Raw genomic sequence first — 26,612 nt, 5'->3', positions numbered from 1 at the left:
GGAAAACGAAGAACATTCGAAAACATCTCTCAAATTTTGAATTTTCAGCCGAAACTTTCCAGATCATTATGTCTGCATTCAACAAATCCACAAGTGGAGCTGATGTCGTCGCAGCCTTTCCAGAAGCTGTCCAGGGCAAGACATGTAAGAGACCCATGTCCACTTGGACTTGGTGTCTACTGACCTGGGCAATAGTTGTCATTACCGGGCCATCAGCGGGTGGCCTTGGGGCCCAGACTGCCATTTTTCTGGCTGCAGGAAAGCCAGCGGAGATTCTCCTCCTCGGTCGCACTGAGTCCAAAGCTACTTCAGTCATGGAGGAGATACAAAAGATCAGCCCTTCAACCAAGGTATCCTTCATCCACTTAGACTTGACGCGCTTCGATTCCATCAAGTTTGCTGCAGCAGAGATTAAGAAACTCGTGAGCAAGATCGATGTACTCATTAACAACGCGGGTATCATGGGCGTCAAGGAGTACACTCTCACGCCAGAAGGTCTCGAGTCCCAGTTCGGATCCAACCACATTGGCCATTTTCTTCTTACCAACTTGCTCATGCCTAGTATTGAGACTGCTGGCAGAGGAGCTAGAATAGTCAACGTAAGCAGTAATGGATACCAGCTTTCCGAGGTTCGTTTCAGCGACTATGACTTTGACAACGGCAAGGCATATGATCCGTGGCATGCATATGGCCAATCGAAGACGGCGAACATACTTTTCACCGTTTCGTTGGCTTCCAAGCTCGCGCGAAAGGGGATCTCCTCTTTCGTGGTCCATCCAGGAGCCATATATACCAACCTTGGCGCTCATGTTGAGATGAGCGAGTGGGCCACGGTTGGAAAAATGTTTAACGATCGAGGTATGGTCGAAACAGAAGCTTGTGGTGTTTACTCACATGCCCAGGCTATCCGTCTGTCGGTATTAATAAAAATCTCGCTCAAGGTACCTCATGCATCCTTGTGGCAGCTTTGGATCCATCGATTGAGAGTAAGTTCGCATATTAATCAAGTCTGAAAATACAATGCTGAACAAGAGAACAGAACAATCTGGTAGCTATCTCAGCGATTGTGCCATAGAAGAGACACCCGATTATGCCCACAATACCGAGCTGGCGCAGAAATTGTGGGCCCTGAGCGAGGAGATCGTGGGCGAGAAATTCCAGCTATGAAGGAAGAATTTGAGAGTCTTGCGAGAAAGACGTGCACTCATCGAGATGTCAAGAAGTAGATCTTTTGTGCCAAATGGAAGATCTCCGCTATTATTGTTCCGTATTGTGATTCTGGTGCCCATGTGAAGGATTCAATGAACCTCTGCTTCAGGAACAGTCTGATGGGATTAACATCCTCCTAATATTGGAGCTGGCCATTTCCGTGGGTTTCCAGCTCAATATTTTCCCACCCCATGTGTAACTACATACATCCTCCTTTATATATCCATAGTCGGGTTCAGGTTTGAGGTGCGAGTAGAGATATCAACATTCAAGAGACAAGCTTCTGTGCAAGGCCTGTGTGATTCCATACCTCGAAGCCCTCGAGCCCTCTCTGACCTGCCCGTTTGAGAGATTCGCGAGGCAGACCTTGCACCGTCGAAATCTTGAAAGTTGGATTTCTTATACTCGACATGGAGGGGAGGTGAAGGAGGATTTCGAATTCTAGGTGTTCCATTCGCGCATGCCAAAATATTAAGAGCTTCACCAAACCAAGCTTCTTCTCTCTCGAAGTGTCTGCTGCCTCCCACCTTGCCTGCTGCTCGTCACGGAATTTCTCTACGAGGTGTAGCGCATCCTCTGTAGTCCACCGCGTCAGCCCATCCCATAAAATTATGGAGTCGAATTTGGCCTCGCTGGCTGGATAATGCAATGCTTTCGGGCTGCTTGACAGCGCGGGGTGTATAGTTCAATGCTATTGAGATCAGCAGATTCGAAGCAGAAGTTTGTGAGGGTATACAAGTCGGTGTCGTATCTTAAGATGTGGTGCCCATGAAGGAAGACACCTGCCGCTAGAACGCCGGAACCCGTGTTACATAAGCATTCCTTCTCCAAGACATCTTCCACGATCCCAGAACTAACATCCAAGTTTGTCTTCTTGATCGAAGTCAACATCATGAATGCGCTCAGAATGTATTTTCCATTCGCTAGAGAAGCGAAAGACATGCAGGTGCTGCAAGAGCTAAACATAGGTACCTAGCCTGGGATACTGCACAGCCTCGTCGTCTTCTCTCTTATCTTCCTCTCGTATTTGCAATTGCTCGTTTCGTGCTTCAATTCATATTTGGTCCTAGTAATTCTGTGTATGCTTCATTGTCCCATTCATTGATCGATCCTCTGCGAGCGTTTCGTGTCGATACCCCAAACTCAAGGCCCAAACCCATCTTCAGCCTGACTGCAAAAACGCTTTTCGCTTTTCAAGGTTTGTCCACGATGCGGCTCCTCAACTCCAAAACGCTCGAACTTCTCGAGTTCTTTGATCCTGATATCCCACCTTATGCGATACTTTCTCACACTTGGGGGGACGAGGAGGTTTCATATCAAGACATGCTTGGGGGCAATGCATCGACGAAGAAAGGCTACGAAAAAAATATCGAAATGCTGCGACATCGCACTCTCGGATGGTTTCGAGTATGTCTGGGTAGATACAAGTTGCATCGATAAGACGAGCAGCGCTGAGCTGTCCGAAGCCATCAACTCGATGTATCGATGGTGCCAGCATTCTCACGTCTGTTATGCCATACTATCCGATGTCCCTTCTGATGAAGATCCCGAGTTGGAAGAGTCCTCATTTTGCAGAAGCAGATAGTTTACGAGAGGGTGGACGCTCCAAGAGTTAATAGCACCTGCAACTTTGATATTTTATGGCAGAGAATGGAAAGAGATCGGTACCAAATCCAACTTGATAGATATCATCGTCCAAGTCAGCCGCGTACACAAAAAGGTCCTCTCTGGGGAGAAAGAGTTACGCCACTGCAGTATCGCCCAAAAGATGTCATGGGCATCAGCACGGCGTACAACAAGGCTCGAGGACATTGCGTATTGTTTAATGGGTATTTTCGACGTCAACATGCCATTGCTTTATGGAGAGGACAGTAAAGCATTTTTCAGACTCCAGGAGCAGATCCTAAATGCATCTCTGGACGACAGCATACTTGCTTGGACGTCACATCTTCCTGCCATCGGTAGGCCCATGTGTAGTACCCTTGGGGGTAGTTGCCTTGCCGTTTCACCAGCGTTCTTTTCCAGATGCAGTGGCATTGTATGGGACTATGATGGCATTCCAGGAACAGGTCACACTCTCACGAATGAGGGTTTATGCATGAGGTTCGAATCGATTGCAGAGAATGTGCATTCGCACGACATGACTGCCTGCAAGGTAACTGTCCTTCTAAGATGCAGAGACGAAGTTACAGGTGCCCGAATAGTCCTGAAGTTTCAACATGAGGGCGGCAATGCTAATGGCAGGAGAAGGATACTCGTGAGAGTTATGGATCATCTGGTGTTTACGGCCACTGAAAGAGAAATACGATTCAAATCAGGAACCAGGAAAAAAATCTCAACGAAGGTCAGATACTTGTATGTCGATCGCTCATCATCCTACCAGCAAATCCCTCTTTGGAACCACGCAGCGTGTATCGTATGGGCGAGGGGCTTAAGAGACAAAGGATTTGCCCTTACGAATATTTTCTGTTCTGATGTTCCTCACGGATGGACAATTTGGAGCAAAGCGACAAATACCCTTTATCTCTGGAGACATCTGGGTACAATTTTTATGGTTTTCCGGTTTGTTTATTCCGAGTCTGACTCTGATATGTATTTCGACGTCATTTTGAGGTTCCAAGATCGTGACGATCGACTCGCGATTGTTACAGCTGTCATCGAAGAATCGCGATCTCCTTTCGTGGAGAATATTACGAAGCAATTCTGCAAATATAAAGAACAGTGGACAAGCACAGATCGAATTTCATGGCACCACCCGGCCAAGGGCATCTCTATAAGTATGAGCATACGGCCTTACAACTCGGATAATGTCCCAAAGCACGAGATCTTTGGTGACTCGGTTGTTTCGCAAGCTTTCAACGTGAAGATTGAATGTGTACAGCCGGGGAACACCGCCCTGTATGAACCACTTGATCTCTCGATGGGGGACACCATAGCATAAGTAGCCAAAAAAGAAGGGGGAAAATAGATCGCAGAACGATGATAGAACTCTTCACTCTCTTTTCCCGCCTAAACACAACGAAGTTCACGTTTCCGAACGACGCTAGGTGCTGGATCTGCCTCCATCGAGAACAATCACTGGGCAAAATCCGTGGGCGATGAAACGGGTGCACCAGCTGCACCAGCACCATCACGGTAGGTTCGGAGGCATCTGTGCGCACGCATATTCTTCACTTTCTGATTTTCAATTAACGGAACCATAATCTAACTCTTGTCTTTTACAGCCCCAGGCGCATCTCCACCCTTCACACCACCAGTTGGTCTCTGTCCAACTCCCCACCCAATCTGGTTCGCCACCCTGACCTCAACACCCAGCTCAGCAGCCCAATCCCACACCAAACCCGGACTCTTCTGAAATCCTCTCGCCACAAGCACCGCATCGGCTTTGCCGTCTTGCAAAATCTCCTCAGCCTGAACACCACTGGTAATCATCCCTACAGTCCCAACCTTCGTCGCTTCTCCTCTTCCTGCCTCAACCAGCGCTTTCCTGATGGCATCCGCAAACGGCACTTGGTATCCAGGACCAGAGACGACTTTCTGCTCAACCATCAATGCAGCAGATGATACATCTAAGAAGTCGACACCAAGCTTAGTTAGTTCCAGAGACAATGCGATGGCTTGGTTGATCTCCCAACAGTTGGATTCTGGTGGCATCCAATCTGAGCCTGGAATTCGGACGAGGAGGGGCATCGACTCTGGGATCGCGGCGCGGACGAGAGTTGTGAGTTCGAGAAGGAGACGCATCCGGTTCTCCAGGGAGCCTGAATAAGGCGCTGGGAGCTTGTTAGTCGCGGCAGACAGGGTAGCATGAAGAAGGTAGCCATGAGCTGCGTGGATCTCGATCGCCTATATCATGAGTTAGGACTCACTTCCAAGCAAAGGGAGGGCAAAGGATTTATGTGTGACGACTAAATGAAAAGCTTACATCGACACCCGCTTTCAAAGCTCGATTAACAGAGTCGATAAAGGATTGCTTGAAGCTGGCGATGTCTTCAAGCGTCATAACCCTCGGCACAACGGTGTGAGGAGCATCGAATGCATCATTGCTCGCGCTAAGGACGTTATCTGGCCAGCCTCCAACCTAAGTCTCAGTTAACACACATCCTCAATTCAACGGACAGATTTTGACCTACATCAGCGGTAGCAACAGCCTTCCTATTAATCCACGGCGCAACCGTACTTGCCTTCCTGCCCGCATGCGCCAACTGAATCGCAATCTTCTGTCCCTGGCTATGCGCAAATTCCACAATCTTCTTCAAAGGCTCAATCTGGCTATCTTTCCACAATCCCGAGTCTTGAGGTGAGATTCTCCCCTCTGGTGTCACGGCCGTAGCCTCAATGATCGTAAGTCCCGGTCCTCGCTGCAGGATACCGCCCAGATGGGTAATGTGCCACATGGTGAGATGGCCATCATCAGCCGAGTACTGGCACATAGGCGAGACTATGACTCTGTTCTGTAGAGTTAAGCCTCGGAGTTTGAGAGGTGTAAAGACTTTTGGAAGGGGTTTGGGGTTGTCTTTGCGTGTGATTGCGGTACCAGCTGGGATGTGTTGTTGGGGAGTGTAGTAAGATATCTTGATGATTCAGCACAATGTCACATACAAAAGCTGCGATTTGGATATCTTACATTAGGTGCAGCTACATTTTCGAGCGGGTTGACGGGGATTTGGACTGATTTTGGAGGGGTCGTTGCTGGAAGCGGGGTCGAAACGGCGGTTTTGGTGATGGTGGAGGGACATTGGTGATCTGCCATTTTTGTAATTCTATCTTACTTCAATTTCCGAGAATGTATGGTCTCTGTGGAATGTTGCTGTATGCTGAGCTCAGATTAATTGTCTGATTTCATTTCAGGTAGAGAGCGTAGATATATGATGCCACTTGAGACAATACTCCGGGCCTTCGTCATGACGCAGGACGACTCCCATGGTCTCGGATGTTAATAATCGCATAGCAGCAGCTCCCATGCCATGATCACAGCATTCGCCGCGTTGCGAGCGATGCAAGTAATAGATGCGGAGCAAATGCGCCGTCCTCGCTGTGCTGATTCAGCGCAAGCGAGAGCTCGGCGAGAGAACAGGGGTGGCGGCGAGGGCAGCGACGCTATCCCAGATTTGGCCGAAGCTACTCTTGGCACTCACGATGCAACAGAGTATGAATTCAACTTGAGAGGGACAAGCTGAGAAATCACTTTGAGAATACCTTACATATCATTGAGTGGGGACAAAGCCAAAGTCATATCCAACATGAGGGACATTTTGTATAAGAACCAGAGGCTTGTACCTCGAAAGAACATTACAACCACATCAATATCTCCAGTAAAGCACAGAACAACAGCCACTTCTCCACATCAATTCCAACGCTGAGCACCTGTCTATTTAATTCCATGCCAAGCTTTCTCAAAAAGATCTCCACAGCAATTCGCTCAAGAAACCACTCATTAACCATGTCGACCTCGCCAAGAGTCTTCGTAACCGGAGTTTCGGGGTACGTCGGCGGACACACTGTCTTGCGAATCTTTGAAAACCATCCAGAGTGGCATGTCGTTCTCCTAGTCCGAAACGAAGAGCAAAAGAAAATCGTGCTTGCGAAATGGCCACAAGCGGAAGTTGTCATTGGCGAATTGGATGACAAGGACTTGCTGATTAGCCAAGGCTCGAAGGCAGATGTCGTGCTTCGTAGGTGACCTACATTTTCCGAATAAGGGAACGTTACTGACAAACGAATAGAGACAGCATCTGCCGATCATATTCCTGGGGTTCTCGCGCTCATTGAGGGTCTTAGCCAGAAGAAACCCACTCCTGGCTATTTCCTTCAAGTCACTGGAACTGGCATGCTGAATGATGTTCCAAACGGATTCGGTATGTACTCCGTGATATGTTATGTGACACTGACTGAGAGCGTAACAGGTTACCCATCCGACAAGATCTATCACGATATTGCTGATCTAGCTGAACTCACTTCGCTGCCGCTTGAAAACCACGTTCATCGCGATGTCGAGAAGGCCGTTCTCGAGGCACAAAAGAAGTTCGGTGTTCCAACAGCAATCGTGTCTCCACCCTTGATTCATGGTATTGGCAAGGGACCAATCAAGACTCGCAGTATTCAGATCCCGTTTATGGCAGAGTCTGTCTTGAAAAGGGGTAAAGGTTTTCAGATACTTGAGGGTCAAAATATTTGGGATGGTAAGTAGATTCCACAGTTTGTTCCATCTCCTCCTAGATGTATTTTGTGTGATGCGACCTGATACTGTACCGAGTGCCAAGAAGTATATGTCGGTCGACATCAATACATGTACCATGCTAGGCCAGCCTTGCAGCACTTATTCAACAAGCATGAACCTTCCTTGCTGACTCATAACACTTAGCTACTCATATCGACGACGTAGCTTCAGCTTTCATCCTCCTCACTGAAGAAGCATTGAAGCCCAACGGTGGAAAGGCCCAGTGGGGCGACGATGGCTACTATTTCGCGGGTGGACCACAGTTTGTAAGTCATCTGACTATCCATACAAATTTCAAACGCCTAATTTGAACAGAAATGGGGAGAAGTCGCAGCGACAATCGCAAACTCGGCTTTCAAGGATGGATTGATCAAGTCTGCCGAAATCGACAAGCTCTCCGTCGCAGAAACTTCAGCACTTCACCCATGGGCTCCCCTTATTTGGGGAGGCAATTGCAGAAGTCGATCTGATAGACTCCATCAGCTTGGTTGGAAACCACAAGGACCGAGTGTCTTCGAGAGCATCCCATCAATGGTGCAAGCGGAAGCCAAGACATTAGGCACCCAGTCTTCAAAGACCACGTTCGACAAGTAAATAGCAATGTTCAGTGTGACGTGGAGTAATGATCGTAGAAGGATGAGCAAGGGAAATGGGTGTAGCTAGGAATTTCAATGTTACAAGCGTTTAATGAATGAGTCCTTCGAGAGCAAAAAGATGTAGGTGTGCTGACAAAGATCCTCCCGTCAACCCTGAATACGGGTACAATAGTGGGGCCAGACTCAGACACAGTATTCCATATCTCTGCGATGCGACCAATTATTTTATTCCTGCAACGTGATAAAGCTTCGAACCAGATCTCCTCATGAATTCACTCGAACACGATGATACAGGAGCGTCTTCGACTCAAGCCAAGCCTTGTACGACTTGTCGTCGAAGGAAGGTTAAGTGCGATAAAGTCCGACCGGCGTGCAGCAACTGTGCGCGCACCAAGCAAGTCTGCATTTACGACACTTCTGATGGGAGGAATGAAGGAAGCTCCTCTTTGTCCAGTGATAATGAACTTCGAGAGAGATTGGCGAGGTTGGAGCAATTGATGGCAACGATGATGATGTCTGACAATGTGACATCAAGAGGCAGCCCTGAAGTCCCTAATCAGCCGCTAAGCCAGTCCGCTGTGAGCTTAACGTCTTCAAATCCTCCACCACCAACACAACAACCAAATACACCAGTCCAACTGCTTAAAGGAGATATTCCAACTGGCCATATTGTGTTCCAAGAGGGATTCAGCGGGTACTATGAGCCAGACTTTTGGCCCACTTTAATTGCCGAGGTAATCCGAGATAATCTGATGTTAGCATAGTACTCATAGTCGTTGTAGGTTGAAGATCTTAGACAATTGTTTGATGATGACTCAAATGAAGAAACTAAATGGGCCTCGTACTCAGCGGTTGGAATTCCCCCGCCCATGTCAGAGCCAGATCTGCCTCTCGCTCACCCCACCATTGAAGAGTCGAACATACTGTGCAAGTATTTCTTTGAATGTGTGAATCCGTTCATTCGTATTACGCATCAGGGCTTGTTTGCTCGAGAATTGAAGGAATATCGCCGTGGGACTTTCCACCATCTGCATGAGTTCGAGGCTCTTCTCTTTGCCATATATACCCTAACTATTGGTTGTCTTCGGCCGGAGGTAGTGGAACAGGCATGCTCGTGTTCGAAAGATGTATTGTTGGCTCGATTCAGGCATTCTACTCAACTCGCGTTAGCCAAGATCAATTTCCTTCAAAGTAACAAAGTCTATGTAAGTTATGTACCATATAACCTCAGCAAATCGTTGAACACAATCACCCCCCTTCTCAGCGTATAGTTCTAGAAGCCTAGCAGGGTAGAGACATGCTAACACCAAATTCCTAACAGGCTTTATCGTCTCTCTTACATTACATAGTATGTCAGCCACAATCTATATTCAAGATACTACTGACCTCAGTCCAGACCTTTCTCTTCCAACAAAACATCTATAGAGAAGGAGTGGCTCTTCTTGGATCTGCAGTTCATCTTGCCCGGAATCTAGCGATCCACAAAGATCCCGGCCACTTTCCTTTCTCTCCCTGGGTACACGAGATCCGCAGGCGAGGGTGGAATCATCTTTGTGTACTCGATGCTATAGCTCTCTCCAGTTATGGAGCAGAGTCATGCCTTCCAGTAACCTCGGATTCGAAGCCGCCGCAGAATGCGAACGATAGTGACTGGCATGCAAGCCGTTTTGCTAAACCTTCTTCTGTGCCATCTAGCAGTGTTGGCTTTAAGGAAATGACTTTCGCCCTTGTTCATAGGGAGCTGGGGGACATGTCTCGAGGTCTTTCCAGTGTTATCTGCCGAAATTTTAATCAGAAAGAGCATCTTGTCAGTCAGGTGGAAGAGAGTCTTACACAGAGGTATCTCAATATCATGGACACAAGTACACCATCACAATCCATTATTGTCGCTCTGGTACAAGTTCGAATTGCTTCTGCACGGTTATCAATTAGGTACCGTCGATCCGAAGGATCAAGAACTGAGAGGAAGAAGTAGGTGATGTTTGCTGAATCGAGATTTTTCGCATACTAACTGCCACGGAGAGTATACATGTCAGCTCTAGAGTTGCTGGAAGCCTATGAGTACCACTCCGCCGCATATTCGCCATTCAATTGGGAATGGGTATTCCAAAGCACAATTCCTTGGCTTGCCCTAGCTATAGTGTTAACAGAAACACCGAAAGCCGAAGAACAGCTGGAAATTGAGCGTGCACAGCTCCAAATTGAAGCATACTTCCAACGACTCTCTTATGCTCCGGTAGCCAGCACTCCAATGTGGAGAATGCTTACCAGACTTCGAGCCCATATGCGAGAGGATAGTAGCCCACCTCATATTCCTACCAGCAGTGTGACCAGCAGTATGAATCACTCGCCAGCTTCTAGAGGCGTGTCTGCTACTCTGGTGTTCACTGATGACTTGATGATGGATTTTGGAAATGGACGGGTAGTAGGAGATAGGTCCTGGCATAATGATCAGCAAATATTGCAGGGTAGGCAAGACTTTCCCTGGTAAGTTCTGTTCTACTTTTGAGATAAAGTTTGCTTACAAGTCATAGGCTGGACACCCAAATGCAGTTCGCAGGTGGGGAGTTCGAGGGATACAATAACGAGCAGCGTCAACAATAAAGAAACCATTCCGTAGTCGTGAAGAGATAGCATGTATCTAGGAGTGTGGACAGTTCGCATCTGAATTTTCTTGTTCGTTCTTTCCGTTTTCTTGTTGGTAGTTGCTTGTCCAAGTGGTCGTACCTGCCTTGATTGCGGCCTCGCAGCCTGGTCTCTTTCGTTGACAGTTCCCGTCTTCTTCCTCTCTCAACTCCCAATTCTCAACCCACCACCTCCACCTCATCACCCCCCTTCCTCCCTCTTTTTTTTTTTTTTCTTTCTTTTTTTTAATGCCCGGCAAAGTAACATTATGGGGCCATGCAGGAACCTGTCTATCAGCGACAGGCAACCATTCCTTCCTGCATGGCCCCAGGCTTCAAATTCCTCTGCGAAGGTGGGTTTCCCTCTCCCATCCCACATAAGCTCCAAGGCAGCCTTCGTGTTACAATCATAGATAGTTGCTGACAGTACTCTTCCAGGTGACAAGTACTCCGCCGATTTCACACCACCAGTGTGGCTACCTCGAGAAGCGTAACCTTCATGGTAAGAGGTCCTCCTTTACCGACAACAACTCCCTGCTAACAAAGTCGTAGAATACGGAGGTGCCACACTGGTGGTGTCATCACCACGTCGGGCAGCTGAGAAAGGCTTGTTGCTATCATCGTGCATGGAGTTAAGAAGGGCGAGGAAGGCTTCACCGCCCAGTACACCAGAGACAATGTCATCTCGTGTGGCAATGGTGCTTGCGAGGTATTTCGCTCAACTGCCGATGGACCTTGCTTCCCGACACTGAACGACTTGCCAACTTCTTTAAATTCAGGGACTTCTATCAAAGTCGAAGCGTCTCTACTTCTTCGCAGCTGCCCCCGACTAGTTTGAGGTTGACGGACTGGCTGGCTACTTTCTGGCTTTATTGGTGCCTATCACACTTGAACAAGCGCAATGTGAAGCCGGACTCTTCCAGCCAAGGTAAGGAATTTTAAACTAGTCGATTCAGATGCTCGTTGCTGACCACTGGGCAAAATAGAACGATACCTTCATACATGAAACTCGACACGGCGATGTGTATATGGATGAGTGATAACGCTATGGCGAACATTGTGCTCCGATACAAAGTGAGAAGCCCTGACCTTGAGCAACTTTTGGTTCTTGATGCTGATTTAGGTGTGTAAAGCTATCTCTTTCCAGACATCACTACCTCATTCAACACAACTCGGCACCAGTGCTCAGTGTGGTTCTGTATTCCCAAGCCCAAGGCTCATTTCTCTGGCATGTGCTCTCAGTTGAAGAACATCGAGGGCCAAATCTCCATCAGCAAAGGTCAAGCTGATCAAATTTTCATGGAACACCAACAAGCCTTCCTTCTGATGCCGCTCAATAACATGAGATTGAACTACTTCATTCAAGCAAAGTAGTATGTACGCTCGTCCCGTACTGATGGGTCCATCAGACTAATGCCTTGCGTAGCAGCCGGGCAACTTCCACCCGTTGAGACAGATTCTAGAATCTATAAAATAACAGAAGCACACAAGACATTGGTTTCTAGGGCATTCGAGGTCGGTGGAGCACATCGATTGGACGAGAACTCTGCGTCGGTCGGTGGGGATGGGATTTGCGCAAGTGGGTTGGGTTGGTGGTTCATGGACGTGTTGGTCTGAGAGAACAAGAATCAAAGCATAATTGATCCTTCATTCCTGGGTCCAAGTACCTGTAGTCTATATGGTAGAAGAGTTATACTATTCACATTCGGAGAGAGGTTCATGTCTTTTCAGCCAAGTGTAAACCGAGACCGAAAGTCTTTATAGCAGTATCAAGTCATATACTTAACAACGCAACTATCCAGCGAACCTGGCATCATGGGTCTTACATTCTGGGTCTGGGAGGGGTCCCGGAAGCTGCAGGGGGCATAATTTACACGTGATGACGCCCACAAAAATAACTTCCGCCACGCTAGGTCTTCGGGGTCTTCCTGCCCAGGATCGACCCTACTTCAACATCACATCACAAATCCAAACGCAACAAACACTCACCTCTATCTTACCCATCACTATTTCCATTTACAATCACAAGAATCAAGAGGAGCCTTCTCCTCTAGGAGACAGGCGCAGCAAAACTCTTGCCAACAAAATCGTGTTGCGGGGACGCTTTAAAGCCTACTGCTACCCAGCATTGGGGCCGGCAAGTACACCCACTTTCCCTCTATCTTCTCAATTAACCATGATCCAGCTGCTCTTGAGAGTGGCGACTCTCACCGATGCCGACAGATGGGACTGGCTCACCCGTCTGCGAGACAAATCATTACAGCGTATGTAGGTACTTCCTCCCCTTCTCAACGCGTCCTCCTGACTTGCCCAGAGTTGAAGAGAAAATACCGAGACGTCATCCGCGTCGCCCCTTACTACGACCACGACGTCCGAGGATACAAGAAACGATCTTTATGTAGAAGATCCTGGAGGGTAAGTTTGATTTTCTCTCTGGTGCTCAATTGGGATAAACAACATTACTGACAGTTCAGCATCAGCAGAACTTCATATCACTCTACTCTCGAAAAGCCACGACGTCCAAGTCCATTTTATATGTCGGTGCCTGCCTGTCTGGAGAGCGATCTCCTACCGAAACGGCTGTGATAGGTGAGTGAAATCGAACCTGCCTTGTTTCGCGGCCCTTCGATTCGCATAAATAGCACCACTGACATTGAAGATTCTCTAGGCTGTTCAGCACAATAAGTTCCAGCACAGCTTCTAGGCTGTTCACCACAATAAGCTCAAGCACAGATTTTGTGCCTTTCGCTCTGTGAGTACGCGCGTCCTTCACTTCACCCTCTTTCCCATTCCACATTTTTTAAAGGACCTCTACGAACCCAAGATTCCTCCGCATATGTTTGTTCCAAGTGCTACGGCATGAAGTATTCACATTCATTGTCGAGTGTCATGCGATTGTCATTTTCATGAGTGATATCTCTCTCTCATTGTAGCCGCTGCCATGGATTCGAACAGTCGTTTGTATCACTTGCTGACTGGACCAGTTTTGGAGCCTCCATTTGGTGCCTTGTGCTCAATTGAGGAGGAATGAAGCCGGTCTGAGAAGATGGACCCTCACATTCCAAGAGCGTTTGGTCGACTAGATTCAGGAGGAGGAAGAAGCCAAGCATATAGCAGGCTCCCCTCCTCCGCGAGTTCGGTCCACCGGACGCTCTTGGATTATGAGGGACCATCTTCTCAGACTAGCTTCATTCCTCCTCAATTGAGACCTCATCATGTCCGTGGCGAAGAACACTTGTGGCAATCTTGACTTGCAAGGTATGCGGATATCATCATCTTGTCGCGTTGTGGCTAACCCCATTCTGACTATATAGCTGGCAGCTGATCGATACAATGAAGCTCAGCTCGAGCACTTCGACTATCAACATCCAGGTGTTGGATAGCAGCACTGCTGAAATGCCTACCAAAAGCATTCGGAATCCGGCCCAGCCAAGAAGGCCAAGCTGGAGACAGACAAGGACGATGACTTCGAGCCAGCTGAAAATATGGACGTTGAGCCAGAAAGATCCACCAGCCCAAAGAAGTCTCGAAAAAAGGCAGTGAAACTCCAGAAGGCTGCATACTACAACAACTCCACCGAGAGTAAGCCAGAACCTCACGACATGCCTCAGTTTTGGGGCTGGCTGGGGAAGTTATTGCTGGAAAAGGGAGGAGAGGGGTGGATAGTGGTGGATCTTGTATTTGTACGCTGTATTTGTACCTTGTATTTGTACCTTGTATTTGTACCTTGTATTTGTACCTTGTATTTGTACCTTGATGTGGCTTGTAAGATTATTGGATTCGGGGTTTTGATCCATTGATTACTATGCTCTCTTGTGTGACACGCCCTTCTACCTATTCTCTTCAACCTAAGCTTCGACCTGATTTGTTCTTATATCCATTGCTTGATTGTAACCTTCTTCTACTTCCATGATCTCTTGTTCTCCTGTTATTGATTCTCAGGCTCCATGCCTTTCCTCGATACTGTGGTGGCGTCAAAACCCTGCCCCGCGGCTTATGTTTCCTCGTGTTACTTCATGCGCTCCTTCCTCTTGCCTCGTACTCTCCATTCATTCTCCCCGAGAATTGATCTCCCACTGTGGGTGTCAAGAGAACCTTATAGCCGTGGCTTGCTCTTTGTCCAAGTCTCCCAAGTAAATGGACGCAGAATCTGGCTCTTGCTCTCTTTCCTGCTTCTCCTCACTCTTCTAAAGCTGGTATCTGAGCGCTCTTGTATTGATTCCTTGCCTTATTGCATCTGCGATCTCCTTTTGTTGAGTGTATAAATGTATGTAAAATACTCGAACATGCCATCTCAAGTATTATTCAGCTGCAGCACAGAAAGATATCGTCGTAGCAGAGATTTCGGCTTATCCTGCGGTTTCGAACGATCGTAGGCTTGTTTAAGGGTCGTGAGTCTATCTCTCCAGTACCTGTTTAATAATCATCAGCACTCCTATTAGTTGTAGAAGGGGAGGTAGGTCTACCTAAAATTCTCGATGTTCCTCTGTTCTTTTGGTAGCGGTTTGCATCGGGCAGCTTCGCCATCGAGGTGGTATTGGATTTGGTTTCGCAGAAACCAGTCTTGGGTTTCGTTGTCGGAGGAGGGGAGGAGGAGGGAGAGGGTTCGTAGGGTTTCTTCGATTAGTCCTTCGGGGTAGACATCACTACCAAGTGTTAGATGCTGCTTCGTGACAGACAGAGGAAAGAAGGAAAAAAGTATGGTAAACGTACCTGCCAATCTGATAACTCAAGAAAGCAGCATGGTGAAAGACACACAAAGTCCTCTGCGTGTCCTCAGGGTATTCTTCTGTCGTCGGGCTCCCAGCAGTATGTCCATGCTCTCTGAACCTCAAATGGTCCAGCAGATTACTCGTCCAGACAATCCTACACCCCATCTCCTTCTCGATAACCCTCAAACACCAACCCTTCTCAAACCTCACATCCCCTCCAATCCCATTTGCCCCAAGCTTCGCAATACCCTCAAATGTACCCGTCGCTCCCGTCCCACTCTCACTAACAGCCCTACTCCTCGCCCGAAACTGCCTTTGAAAAGCACCCCTCACACTGCCATCCACCCACGTCAAGCTCGTCTCTCTATTCTCGGGACTAACTCCTTCCCAGAAACTCCATACCGGAACCATCCACCTCAGCCTAACAATCAAATCTACAATCTCTCCCACAATAACCCTCTCATCCCCCTTCTCCACCGCTTGCACCTGCCCATTCCCCTGCTGATTATACGCCGACTTCTCAAACGTCTCCTGCAAAAACCCCTCTATCTCCTCCCTACTCCTGCCATTGCACATCAGTTCCGCCCCCTTCGTAATATGCAGAAACTTCAGCTCCTTCACCTTATACTTGCTCCACGCATACAACGCGCCTCTGATCGTCGTCTCGACATAGCTCAAGTATACATTTGGAGACTTGCGCGTGGTGTCGAACAGAGGCCCGGGATCGCCGAGGAAGGAGTCTAAAAGGGCGACTTTCGTGAGGGGCAGGAGGGATTGGTGCCATAGGTGGCTGATGGGGTCGTGGAGCGGGTTGTGGTCTGGTACTACGACGTAGAGTGGCATTTTGGAGAAGGGGATCTCATCTCGCGGGGATTTTTTTCTTTCTTGCTCAGGCTTTCTTGTGTTTTGTTTTCGGGCCGTTGGTGGAGGTGGGGAATATGTGCGGGGCCGCGGCAGTTGGAGAATCGCAGGTGAGTGATGAAAGAGTGACACGAAAAATAATCTTCTTCTCAACGAGCGTGCTGCACTGTTTCTTTTCTCTCTCAGACGGAAATTGAGGAAGGAGAAGTAAAGGTGCGAGAGATTTATTACCTCGAGACCAATCTCGCTGCCTCCACCCGTATCACACACACCACAGGGCTGCATGCCCGGCCCTTGATGCCTGCACCCATTACGTACCGCCATCCAGCCAATAATCCGCCCCTCACCAGCCAGCCCGGACCCTGCGCCACACGCCCAAACAGCCTGAAAGCTGCCCTCAGCCCCAGGAAAATGGCTCGGGAAGCTCAGATTCAGCCACTGGCTACCATTTCATTGGTGGCTTTTCGAGGAATGTGCCTTGCAGCTACACTGGCTTCGGATCATTTTTCAAGAGAGCTTCCTTTGGTACGTCATTTGAGGAGTGAGGGTTGAGATCGTGAGCGAGGCTGGTGGAGATAGGACCGGTGGATGTATGCGAGGATGTGGTGGGTGTTGCTGACACGAGGTCTGTCAGCAGGGGAGTGGAGGTTCACGATAAAGAGGTGCTGATTTCAAATCGTTGTACTTCTCTTCCCACACCCTCACCGAAACCCGTGGTAGCTTCTGCGACTTGTTGGTTTTTGGGCTCCTTCGAGGAGAAATCCAACGTTTGTTTCAAGTTTTTGGGCTTCTGGGGTTGTCCCGGTCGCACAGATCCTTCAGCGCACCGGCTTCAGGGGATGTGGACGTGTGGCTGCGCCGTTGGAGTGCCTGACGGGCCGATCCCAGTTGTGAGTGCCGAGTGGGGCAGATTCGAATGGTTGGCTTCTTGGGTATTTGGTTTGGGATCTTGAGTACCCATTGATATTACTAGAACTGGCAAGTTGGAGAGGTTTTCTTGAGGCCCAGAAAAAGGAAAGTTGATGAATAATGAAGGAGAAGGTGGACATCGATGTAAAATTCCTTGTACTTCTCTCCTGCTTTGTATTAGTCAATAAGTAACAAGATCAAAGGGGATGGAAAGTTATCCAGCTTAAGACCTTACTTACTGAATCCCTTTTTCTACTCCTGCTGTCCGAGATTGTGCTTCGTTCCAACTGGTGATCTATCAGGTACAGTATCAGCAGTCATTGATTTCTCAAAGTAACGGACAGACTTATCGATATCGTAGGTTCCTTCGATCTCCGTCGTCTTTAGATAAATCACTTCCTCACTGCTCTTTTGGATAACTTATACACTTCACGTCTTGCAACTGGGCATAATGTCTGGCGAGCGAACGATCTTCCATTCCTCTCTAGTTACAATCACACCACCAGTACATCAACTCCTCCAATACCTCCTCCCCAAAATCTTCTCTTCCTCCTCGGGCTCCTTCTCGTCGGTGGCGCTGCCAGGAGGGCGGAGCGGGCGGGTCGGTGGTGGCGGGGGTGGGGGCAGGGGCACGGCGGAACTTTTGCCATAAATGGCGGAGGGCGTTGGTTGCCTTACGGCGGAGGACAGTGGTGAATGCCATTGCTGTGAATAATGAATTAGAAGAGTATATTGACGGTCAAGAGCTGCGGACTTACCGAGTGGCTTGTTGCTTCAATTGGCTTGAAGACTTGATTGCTTTCCGTAGCTTGTAAAATTTGGAAGTGAGAGCGTTGGTTTTTATATGGGCAGTAACGTTTACCTTAGCTTGGAAATTTTCCTCGATTGCCCGGAACAATCTAGGACATTGAGGAACAATAATACACGCAAACAACTTCCGTCTTTACATGAATCACATAACAATATTTTATTTCAGATACGGCAAGCAATGGATTGTACAGCACAGCTGCGAACTTGCTATACAAGATCTATACATAACACCGACTTCCAGACCCTCTGTTGTCCAGCACCCTCCAGCCACGAACTTTCAAACCCCATCTTCAACCACGTCACGACCCCAGGTTACAGGGAAAAGGGGTTCCTCACCACGACACGATCCACGAAGCGCTCCAATGAGCGTACGACGCTACGTTGACGACCTTCGAACTAAAGAAAGGGGATATTCGCCAGGTCCAATGTTTTTCCGTTGCCGACATCCAAGCCCTTCGATCCTTCCCAAGTAGATCCCAGCAGAAACTCTAAATGTAACGGTTGATTACCACAGCGATCGCAACGCTCTTGCAAGTATTGGCCAGAGTATTACAAACACGTTAGAAAACAGACTCGCCAGCAGCCAACGTCACGCCCGGCAAGAGTCGGTTTTGATAGATGATCTTGTTCCCACTCCGCTAGTACTCCGCAAAGCCCCAGAGCAGACTCCCCCGTCGTCATCAGATTCCAATGCCAATTTCCACCCTTCGCGGTTCCAAGACAATGTCCAGCTTTCACGGGACTTAGGCAATGATTTCGGATTGCGCGGGCTGTCAGCATCGAGAGAGAATGTCCAGCAAATCGGTTTACAGTTTAGTTACCAGCACAGAGAGGTGTCTCGACATTTGTACCTACGATCTTGTATCCTCCGTCTCCTTCCTGTAGCTCGTCTCGTTCACTGGTATACTCCAAAAGGCCCATCGCAAGAGGACGACGGGCTATTACAGGACAGTGCGGTACCTACCGCATAATTGCTTTCCAAGATATGATCCCTGAATAGTGGAGTGAGCTCTACAAGAGAAGGTCTCCCCAAGCCTCTCCTAAGTGCAAATCTTGGACAAGATATGCAAAGCAGAGTGCCTTCAAATCCCTTCGATTTTAATTTCTACTCGTCCTCCCAACTTTCTTTTAGTTTGGCTTTGGAATCCTTGCGATAATCAAACAAAGTACTTGGGTTTAAGGTACTAACTCTGGTTTTAGACATAGTCCCTCAAAGACTTTCTTGCTTCCATCTGCCTATAAGAATATATCTTGGGAAATAATTAATACGGTATCTACGACTTTGACTGTTCATCTGCGCGGTCAATTTCCCAAGCCCTTTCTCCGCCGTCCTGAACCAGGCCCGTTGGTGGAAATCTCGACGGCGTCACTTTTTGGACATGGCGCAGCATCCGCTCGAGTTTACCATCAAGATTTTGGAAAGGGATGTTCCCCAAAGATACATCTGCGCCATCGAAATTCTCGATCCCGATGGCATCGGCTCCCACAGCGTTGTGCTTGATGGGCTCGTCCTCTGGTACCAAGTAGCAAGTTGCAGCTGATACAATCTGGATTCGGGGGCAACTCGAGTTGGGCCTCGACCATTGGCCACCTGTGGGGTATTCTCAGACATGGTGGAGGGTTTACAAACTGCTGTGGTATATATCCCATCCCTGTAGATCTGGGAAAGAAGACGATTGCTGATGCTGTGGTAGTGCCGAGTACGGCTGTTGCTGGCCTCTGTTCTCCATGAAGATTTTCTTTGCCAAGATCGACGTAGTCGATTCTCCAGAACTTGCACGGGCGATATTCTGGGATACAAATGCTCTGTCATTCAACTCGAGGCTACGAGGCTCGATACAATCCTGGCACAGATGCACATGGCAATTTCATTCCTCAAGAGCCAATAGGCAGTCCTAATACTGAAGGTGTTTCTGAGATTTCCCACGACTCTGAAAGCACTATAGACGCTCCCTATTCACAGACAAATCATCCTCCAGAAGGAGGTTGTCAAAGCTTATGAGGTATATTGTCTTCATGGTGCTTCAAGCCATCTCCCCTTACATTCATTTCTTGATACTATAATAGCGATCTTTACACAACTAGAAATGTTCTTAGTGCTAACTTTTCGCTTTCAGGCTCCCTATTCCCCCTTCGATCTTGAAGATCATGACACACTCAAACAAAGTTAGACCAAACGAGAAGATGATCTCAGGACAACAAATCCTGGAGAGTTCATTGCATCTCGACTTGATCGAGCATTTGGATTCCGAGATCATCCTAGGTAGTGGACTCAAAGATTTATCTCTGGCCAAGAGATGGATCCGTCTGCAGAAGAAGAGAAGAAGAGAGACAGTGGTCTCACAACTACTACAAGTTCAGACCCGCGACGAAACAGTCTGGCTGGAAGCACACTCCAAGACAAGGAGCGGGAATTGGGGATAGTAATTGACTTCGACGCAAACAGTGCGCTTTCCAACTCCGACTTGGCAACTCGGTGAGCTTTGCGCCCACCCCAGGGCTGCCTTCACGGTATTTACCCTTTTCTTTCGAGATTCCTATCACCTTCTCTCACCCGCCTCACAAGGCTAACATCATCTATCATCAGGTGTCCCTCGGTACCAAGGATCCTGCTCAAAATGACGAAGTTCCTGTCTACATGCCAGCTCCCAATGGCAGCAACAAGCGCAGCGCGTCCCATGGCCGAGTCGTCCATAAGCATAACCACCATCACAAGGGTGATCGAGTCCACAGCCATTCGCAGGGTGCTGTACACGATGAGATGAAGGCTTGGCAGCTCCGAAGCCAGCTCACAGACCCATGCAGGTAAGTCACTTTCGATATGAAAGATTACTGTAAGCTGCTTACACTTCTAGAGATGGTTCCCCAACGAGAAATATAGAAGAACGAAGAAGGCAACATGGTAAAGATATGGGGGCTATAGAATGCATGGAGACTCTGCAGTGATGAAACAGATTTCAGAAACCGGTAAGTGAACTTCGTCAGCTAGTCTGATTAATATGATTAATATACGGTAATCGAATGAGTTCCTTCAACACCATCTCACCACTGAACATAAAGAATCTTCGCAAAATGGCACGTTCTTCCGGCTCCGACATTTGGAAGCTTTAGTCATCACAGCTTGGACACAGCAGACATATGCGCATCGCGGGCAAGAATACAAAGGCTAAGTCGTGATTTCCACGGTGGAAATCCTTTCCCTTCCACTTGACTTGGTGATAGACGATAAAGGGGTGTCGTCAGGTAAAAAGTTCCTTCGACGCCGATAGACGAAGCCTGATGTGCAAGGGAAAACATCAAGGTGAAGTGTTCTACTACTAGTCAATGCTAAAAGGGGCGTCGTTAGGTGAGAAGTTTTTCCGGCGCCGACTCGCGAGATTTTCTTGAAGAGTATCACTACATTCAGAGGCAAGCATCTCAAAGCATGTTTGATGGCCGTTTGAGGAGCCGGCGGGGAGGATGGAAGCTAACAGGAAGCAGGTCTACGACAATCCATAATATCGAAATCTTCAGTCTCGTCCTACCTATGATGCCTCCTCGATTTTATTACACCTACAGCTATCGGAATACGAAGTTGATGAGCCTACGCGGGCGCTGAAGGAAGGACATCCGTGCTGTTCAAGAACAGAGAAGGACTGGAGGCTACACTCACACCTACAAGCATACCCATACCTCCTCCTACCTACACCTTCTCCAACACCCCAACGACCGACGCCGGCGAAACGAGGTCTCGGTACGCACGGACCATGTCCAGTGAGCGCTCAGGGGTAGAAGAGGAAGATCAAGAGCTTGGATTTGGACAGTATACACTTATGTAAACATAAGCATCTTGGTGCTGATAATCATAGTGGAGGATCGTAATGTCGATTTTGTCATTTCTTTTGATTATTGATGGAAGGAAATTTCGATCTGCATGGACGGTGCGAAGGCATAGATACATACTTGGGCACAGAGCCACGGGTTCTGGAGACAGGCTTCAAAAGCCTGGAGATATCCCTTACGGTGAAGGAACATGCTTCTTAGACATTGATTAGGCTCTGAGGTAAGTGAAGTCTTATGGGAGGCAAGGACTCCGGTCTCAACGACGATAAACGAACTCCGAGGTTCAGCCGCGAGCCGAATAGAATAGGGGTTGGTTCACGTCACGATCCTTTGATGAGGGGAGAACAAGAGCCTGGAGGAGATGTTGGAGGTCCATACGAGATTCCTCGCAAAATTTGTCACTACAGGACTCAGACAGTGTCTGAGAATTGCATGTTCCGATGGAGACGTTTGCTGGCGGTTGTGATGGTTAGCTGCGGGAGGGAGGAAATTGTTTGAAGAGTCTGGGGCAGGCATGGGAGATATACACACAGCGAGCTTGGTTTCTTGGACAGTTTTGATTATGTGTTCTGTAGAGCTTCAAAGATGCTTATAAAGAAAAGCTTGACAGAGCGGTGATATCTTTTGGGAAAAGCTTGGTAAAAACAACTATATTCTTGTCTGATTATGTACTTCAGCAAGAGAAGATCGAGTTTTTTGCCTCCCTTTTCAGCCATCCCGAGACTTACATCTTGCGCTCATGTATGTAGGAGAGCTCCGCTGCTTCCTTTGACCTCCTCCTCGATCCGGTCCAGCTACCTCTCTCCATGTTGCCATATGCTCTGCTCCAAGCTCGTTGCCATCAGTCCTTGCTCGTTAAGAAGATGTGAAATATGGAGACGTCTCTTGGAAAGAGAGAGAGATATTCTCAAGCCTGGCACAGAGGCATCCCTCCGCACCTCAAGCACGAAGTTATGCTCTAATCTGCTGTGCCTTCTCACTCGTCCTGCTCGCCCTTGATCCTTGGTTCCGCAAGATGGACACCATTTCTCGAATACTGCGTAAGTCACTGAAGAGGTGCTTAGCTCTTGTCATCTTATGATCGTAGATATATGCAGGCTGGTTGGACCGTCAACCCGTGATCTTATCATCGCCCTTGTCCACCTTCTCCACGTATCTTTGTAGCTCATGTATTGCCTCAACACCAATCACTGTAAACGCCAACTCCAACATTCGCTCCTTGTAGCCGTATATCTTTGTACTATGCTCGTGTGTCGTGGTGTCTTACAACATCGTCCGCAGCCTTTGTATGCCATAGCCATAACTCTTCATAGAACGTCTAACCACCCCGAGCTTGTGGGATGACATCTTCAACCTTTCTTTGCCATGAATGTGTACCTCCATTGGTTCGTCTATTGGGGCCAGAGGAACTTGTCAACCGGCCATGCTCCCTGTTCCTGGATTTCTGATGTCTGGTGGAGAAAGGGGCTCGTTTGTCGGCGTCGGTGAAACCTTTCCCCAAACGACGCCCCTTTCTGCTCGATGGGAGAAGTTCGGTGAATAGGAGGGCTCGTCTGTCGGCGCCGGGGAAACCTTTCACCTGACGATCCTCCTTTACGCTCCATCGCTGAAGGCCGGTGAAGAGAGGAGCTGGATTGTGTATATCCCCCGCCGCTTCATACAACCAATTGATGTGTACTGTTCTCCATCCTCATGTTCCGTATACGTGTGTCTCTTTGTAGTATTTGCTAACTCGCATCTGCTAACCCTGGGAGCCTTGTATTTCCGTCCACAGCCTTCCGTCTTCTTTAGGGTGGTATGCGTGTTTGTTGTCATCTGAGGTTCGAGTTGTCTGCTTCCCCTGACAGTCAGCTTGATTGAATTGTAACAAAATTAGAAGAATAGGAAATGTTTGCTTGCTTGCTTTCGTGAGATCAAAGGAAAGTCTTAATAATAGGTGAAAGTATCAAAGCTAGCGTTGTGGTCGAGGCGACAAGGAGCTCGTATCGAGAAGGAAAGAGGGGTTCGCGCTTAGGGAACGAAAGGGGCTCGGTTCGTCTCCCTTCGCAGATGTCTTGCAAATACGTTTGTGGTTGAAGCTGTAGTCCAAGTGCAAAAAGCGGGAAAAGCACAAAAGTCCTTCATGGCTTTCGACAGTGATCGTGATTTGGAGCGTACCGTATCTTGTTCGAAGAACTACAACTATATGCTTGACACCAGCGCTGTCTTTGGGAGCCATAACATCTAGATATAGCAGTATATCCTCGAAGAGAGAATATGGATTAGCGGGTAGACTGTGTATAGGAAAGTATTGTTATTCTCGAAACTCCAGAACATTAATACCCATGGAATACCCGACGGGTCATCGTCTCTTCCAAGTATCATCGCACTTCTTTCCTGCCCTAGCCTACCCGACGGCTCACTCCTTCTCTTCAAGTGTCTGCGCACTTCTTTCCCGCCATTTACTTACCTGACGAATCACTTCTTCTTTTCGCGCATTCTCGCACTCTTTCCCTAGCTTGGCTTACCCGACGATCCATAGTCGGTTTTCAAGCATTGTCAGACTTCTTTCACGCCCTGGCCTACCCGACCATAGTCTGTCTTCTAACATTTTCAATCTTATTTTTTCCTACCTTAGCTTACCCGACGATCCATAGTCTGTCTTCTAATATTTTCAAACTTATTTTTTCCCACCCTAACTTACCAGACGATCGATAGTCTGTCTTCAGACTTCTTTCCCACCCTGACCTACCCGACGATCCATAGTCTGTCTTCAGACTTCTTTCCTATTCTAGCGTACCCGATGATCCTAAGTTTGTTTTCAGACATCTTTCCCACCTTTGCCTACCCGACGATCCTAAGTTTGCTTTCATGTATTTTCTCGTTTCTTTTCTCGATTCTCAGCCTTCTTAGCCTTCTAATCTCACTTTTTTACTAACGTTATCCACTAATTCGATGCCTTGCGACTCTTTAGAATCAATTGATCCAGCGGCAAAGAAAAGCATAGCTCTGTGGCGCAAGCTTCAGTGCTGTCCACGCTGTATAGTCAAATCCTTTGCAGACGTCGACTCTGCCAGCCATCCTACTCTTGCTCTTCTTTCCGCGACAACGAGAATGCCTCGAAGCACGCAGAAGCTGTTACCGTCTGTAAATGTGGAGGATCATGAGAAGAGTCTACAACACGGTCGGCATAAGAGTTTGCTACGGAGCAAAAGACATCCGTATAGGTAGTAAAGGCTTGCGCGAGCTCAGGAATCAGGATACACAACGACAGGCCGGAAGGGGAAGAGGCTTAAGAGGTTATAGGAGGTTTGCGCAGTGCGGAGGAGTGCACAAGTTATAAGGTGGTGTGGACATATCCTTCAGCACAAAGCGTCAATGTCATGGCCATTGTCCTTCCTTCATTATTACTTCAACTCAGAGACGAGGAGGAGCGCTGGACATGTATAATAATTAGGGAAGGAAGCAGTTATCTGGCTGCTTCCGCGGGTGGTTTCTACTACAAAGCGCTTGAGAATTTCCTTTATTCTTATGAGTGTTGTAGTATGGAGAGAGTGTTAGCCTTAGGCGTTGGCTGATTTATGATTCCTGTGTGTTTGCAGAGGGACTTACCGGAAACGTTAAGGTTCATTACTCTTCGAGAAGATATTCATTACATGCATCTTTAGAGCGTCCTCAGCAATCTGACCAGCTTCTCTAATATCTTGAAGCCTCGAGCCCAATGACTGAAAGAAGACTTAGCAGTTCCAAGAGCAAATCAATTAAAGAAGCTTCTTTTAAAGCCTTAAGCCCAATGAGTAAAAGAAGACGTAGCATTTCCAAGAGCAAAGTAATCACACCAGCTGCTTCTAAACAAGGTACTATACAAAAGAAGACTTATTGTTTACAAGAGCAAAGTAATCGAGCCAGCCTCTTGAATATGATGAGCCCTCTCCGCTCCGCTCTCGGCCGTTTGACTTGCGTACTCCTGCCCCGAGAGATTAGGGCAGCTGCCAAATTAAGATAGGAGCTAGCCCTAAGGCACACATGATGAGGCTGGCCCGCACTAATCCACTGCAGCCGACTGTTTATTTTCTCCACAGATCGTCTATTTAAACAGCAACTGTTTCGTTTCCTCAACCTTTCTCCATCATACCTTCAACACACTCTCTCAAGATTTACTCAAGACCTCAAGATGGAACGTCAACTCCCCCAACCTATTGACTTGGTGGGAAATCTCCTCAAAAATCTTGGCGCCATTGCTACTATGGATGTGGAGGGGATTGAAGCCTTGGTGTTAGACAACAATGCTGCCCTACAGCACCGACGAGTACGAAACGCAATCGTCGACAGAGTTCAACGAAGAGGCGACGAGGGCTGCGACTTCCCACCATTCACCAGCGCTGAGATTCGTTCTCTTATGGAGGTGATCGCGCACCTTATCCCAGAAATCCTCCTCCACAGTCTCGACCGTGTCCTCAACGAACGTATGCAGGAAGAGAGTGGTGCAGTGATCGTCACCAGTTCCGACATGGCGGAGGATGATACTGATGTTTTCGAGATGTATGACATCGAGATGGGGAAGGATGGCAAGCATGACTTCAAGATGTATGACATCGAGATGGGGAAGGATGGCAAGCATGACTTCGAGATATATGAGATCGAGATGGGGAAGGATGACAGTGGCGACTACAAAATGGCGGACATTGTGTACATGGATGAAGTCTGCAGCCCCTCTGATTCTGAAGAAGACGTGGAAATGGAGGACGCTGCTGAAGAAATTATCACACACGCCATAGCCGACAGTGATTTCGACGATGAAGAGTACTTCGACGCCAACGACTTCAATATCCAAGAGGACGATGAGGAATTTGACCTCAAAGCTCCTGGA

General features: G+C 48.0%; 9 protein-coding genes across 9 annotated transcripts; 7 read left to right on the top strand and 2 right to left on the bottom strand.

Moving 5' to 3' along the window:
• Positions 1 to 68: 68 nt before the first annotated feature.
• Positions 69 to 1,167, top strand: LY89DRAFT_593725 (NAD(P)-binding protein; the record flags this gene model as incomplete). The annotated part of the gene is made up of 3 exons (XM_018209766.1): positions 69 to 858; positions 903 to 990; positions 1,053 to 1,167. The coding sequence occupies 3 exons, from the start codon at positions 69 to 71 to the stop codon at positions 1,165 to 1,167; spliced, it is 993 nt and encodes a 330-aa protein (XP_018066569.1).
• Positions 1,168 to 2,545: 1,378 nt separating this feature from the next.
• Positions 2,546 to 3,644, top strand: LY89DRAFT_700119 (uncharacterized protein; the record flags this gene model as incomplete). Its single annotated transcript, XM_018217104.1, has 3 exons — positions 2,546 to 2,769; positions 2,803 to 3,170; positions 3,508 to 3,644. 3 exons carry the CDS (start codon positions 2,546 to 2,548, stop codon positions 3,642 to 3,644), a joined length of 729 nt encoding a protein of 242 aa, XP_018066568.1.
• Positions 3,645 to 4,382: 738 nt separating this feature from the next.
• Positions 4,383 to 6,186, bottom strand: LY89DRAFT_688664 (putative NADPH dehydrogenase C23G7.10c). The gene is made up of 4 exons (XM_018215752.1): positions 5,837 to 6,186; positions 5,343 to 5,783; positions 5,135 to 5,290; positions 4,383 to 5,055 (listed from the first exon to the last, which is right to left on the bottom strand). The coding sequence occupies exons 1-4, from the start codon at positions 5,960 to 5,962 to the stop codon at positions 4,414 to 4,416; spliced, it is 1,365 nt and encodes a 454-aa protein (XP_018066567.1). The 5' UTR covers positions 5,963 to 6,186; the 3' UTR covers positions 4,383 to 4,413.
• A 466-nt stretch (positions 6,187 to 6,652) lies between these two features.
• LY89DRAFT_786333 (NAD(P)-binding protein) lies at positions 6,653 to 8,107 on the top strand (the record flags this gene model as incomplete). Its single annotated transcript, XM_018222974.1, has 5 exons — positions 6,653 to 6,884; positions 6,936 to 7,067; positions 7,116 to 7,391; positions 7,574 to 7,695; positions 7,745 to 8,107. The coding sequence occupies 5 exons, from the start codon at positions 6,653 to 6,655 to the stop codon at positions 8,021 to 8,023; spliced, it is 1,041 nt and encodes a 346-aa protein (XP_018066566.1). The 3' UTR covers positions 8,024 to 8,107.
• Positions 8,108 to 8,228: 121 nt separating this feature from the next.
• Positions 8,229 to 10,678, top strand: LY89DRAFT_688662 (uncharacterized protein). The gene is made up of 6 exons (XM_018215751.1): positions 8,229 to 8,759; positions 8,808 to 9,230; positions 9,347 to 9,373; positions 9,422 to 9,996; positions 10,048 to 10,512; positions 10,560 to 10,678. Exons 1-6 carry the CDS (start codon positions 8,292 to 8,294, stop codon positions 10,627 to 10,629), a joined length of 2,028 nt encoding a protein of 675 aa, XP_018066565.1. The 5' UTR covers positions 8,229 to 8,291; the 3' UTR covers positions 10,630 to 10,678.
• Positions 10,679 to 12,825: 2,147 nt separating this feature from the next.
• LY89DRAFT_786330 (uncharacterized protein) lies at positions 12,826 to 13,334 on the top strand (the record flags this gene model as incomplete). The annotated part of the gene is made up of 4 exons (XM_018222973.1): positions 12,826 to 12,913; positions 12,964 to 13,064; positions 13,130 to 13,238; positions 13,318 to 13,334. 4 exons carry the CDS (start codon positions 12,826 to 12,828, stop codon positions 13,332 to 13,334), a joined length of 315 nt encoding a protein of 104 aa, XP_018066564.1.
• A 1,167-nt stretch (positions 13,335 to 14,501) lies between these two features.
• LY89DRAFT_224690 (uncharacterized protein) lies at positions 14,502 to 15,013 on the top strand. The gene has a single exon (XM_018205974.1). It carries the CDS (start codon positions 14,597 to 14,599, stop codon positions 14,912 to 14,914), a length of 318 nt encoding a protein of 105 aa, XP_018066563.1. The 5' UTR covers positions 14,502 to 14,596; the 3' UTR covers positions 14,915 to 15,013.
• LY89DRAFT_738825 (uncharacterized protein) lies at positions 14,944 to 16,204 on the bottom strand (the record flags this gene model as incomplete). Its single annotated transcript, XM_018220406.1, has 3 exons — positions 14,944 to 15,061; positions 15,116 to 15,295; positions 15,363 to 16,204. 3 exons carry the CDS (start codon positions 16,202 to 16,204, stop codon positions 14,944 to 14,946), a joined length of 1,140 nt encoding a protein of 379 aa, XP_018066562.1.
• A 3,116-nt stretch (positions 16,205 to 19,320) lies between these two features.
• LY89DRAFT_738824 (uncharacterized protein) lies at positions 19,321 to 20,887 on the top strand (the record flags this gene model as incomplete). The annotated part of the gene is made up of 5 exons (XM_018220405.1): positions 19,321 to 19,457; positions 20,059 to 20,246; positions 20,303 to 20,364; positions 20,529 to 20,746; positions 20,797 to 20,887. 5 exons carry the CDS (start codon positions 19,321 to 19,323, stop codon positions 20,885 to 20,887), a joined length of 696 nt encoding a protein of 231 aa, XP_018066561.1.
• Positions 20,888 to 26,612: the final 5,725 nt, after the last annotated feature.

Source organism: Mollisia scopiformis (genome assembly GCF_001500285.1).
Source record: "Mollisia scopiformis unplaced genomic scaffold LY89scaffold_22, whole genome shotgun sequence".
NCBI lineage: Eukaryota > Fungi > Ascomycota > Leotiomycetes > Helotiales > Mollisiaceae > Mollisia > Mollisia scopiformis.
The sequence above is the reverse complement of the archived record's forward strand: the minus strand, read 5'-3'. Positions and strand labels throughout refer to the sequence as shown.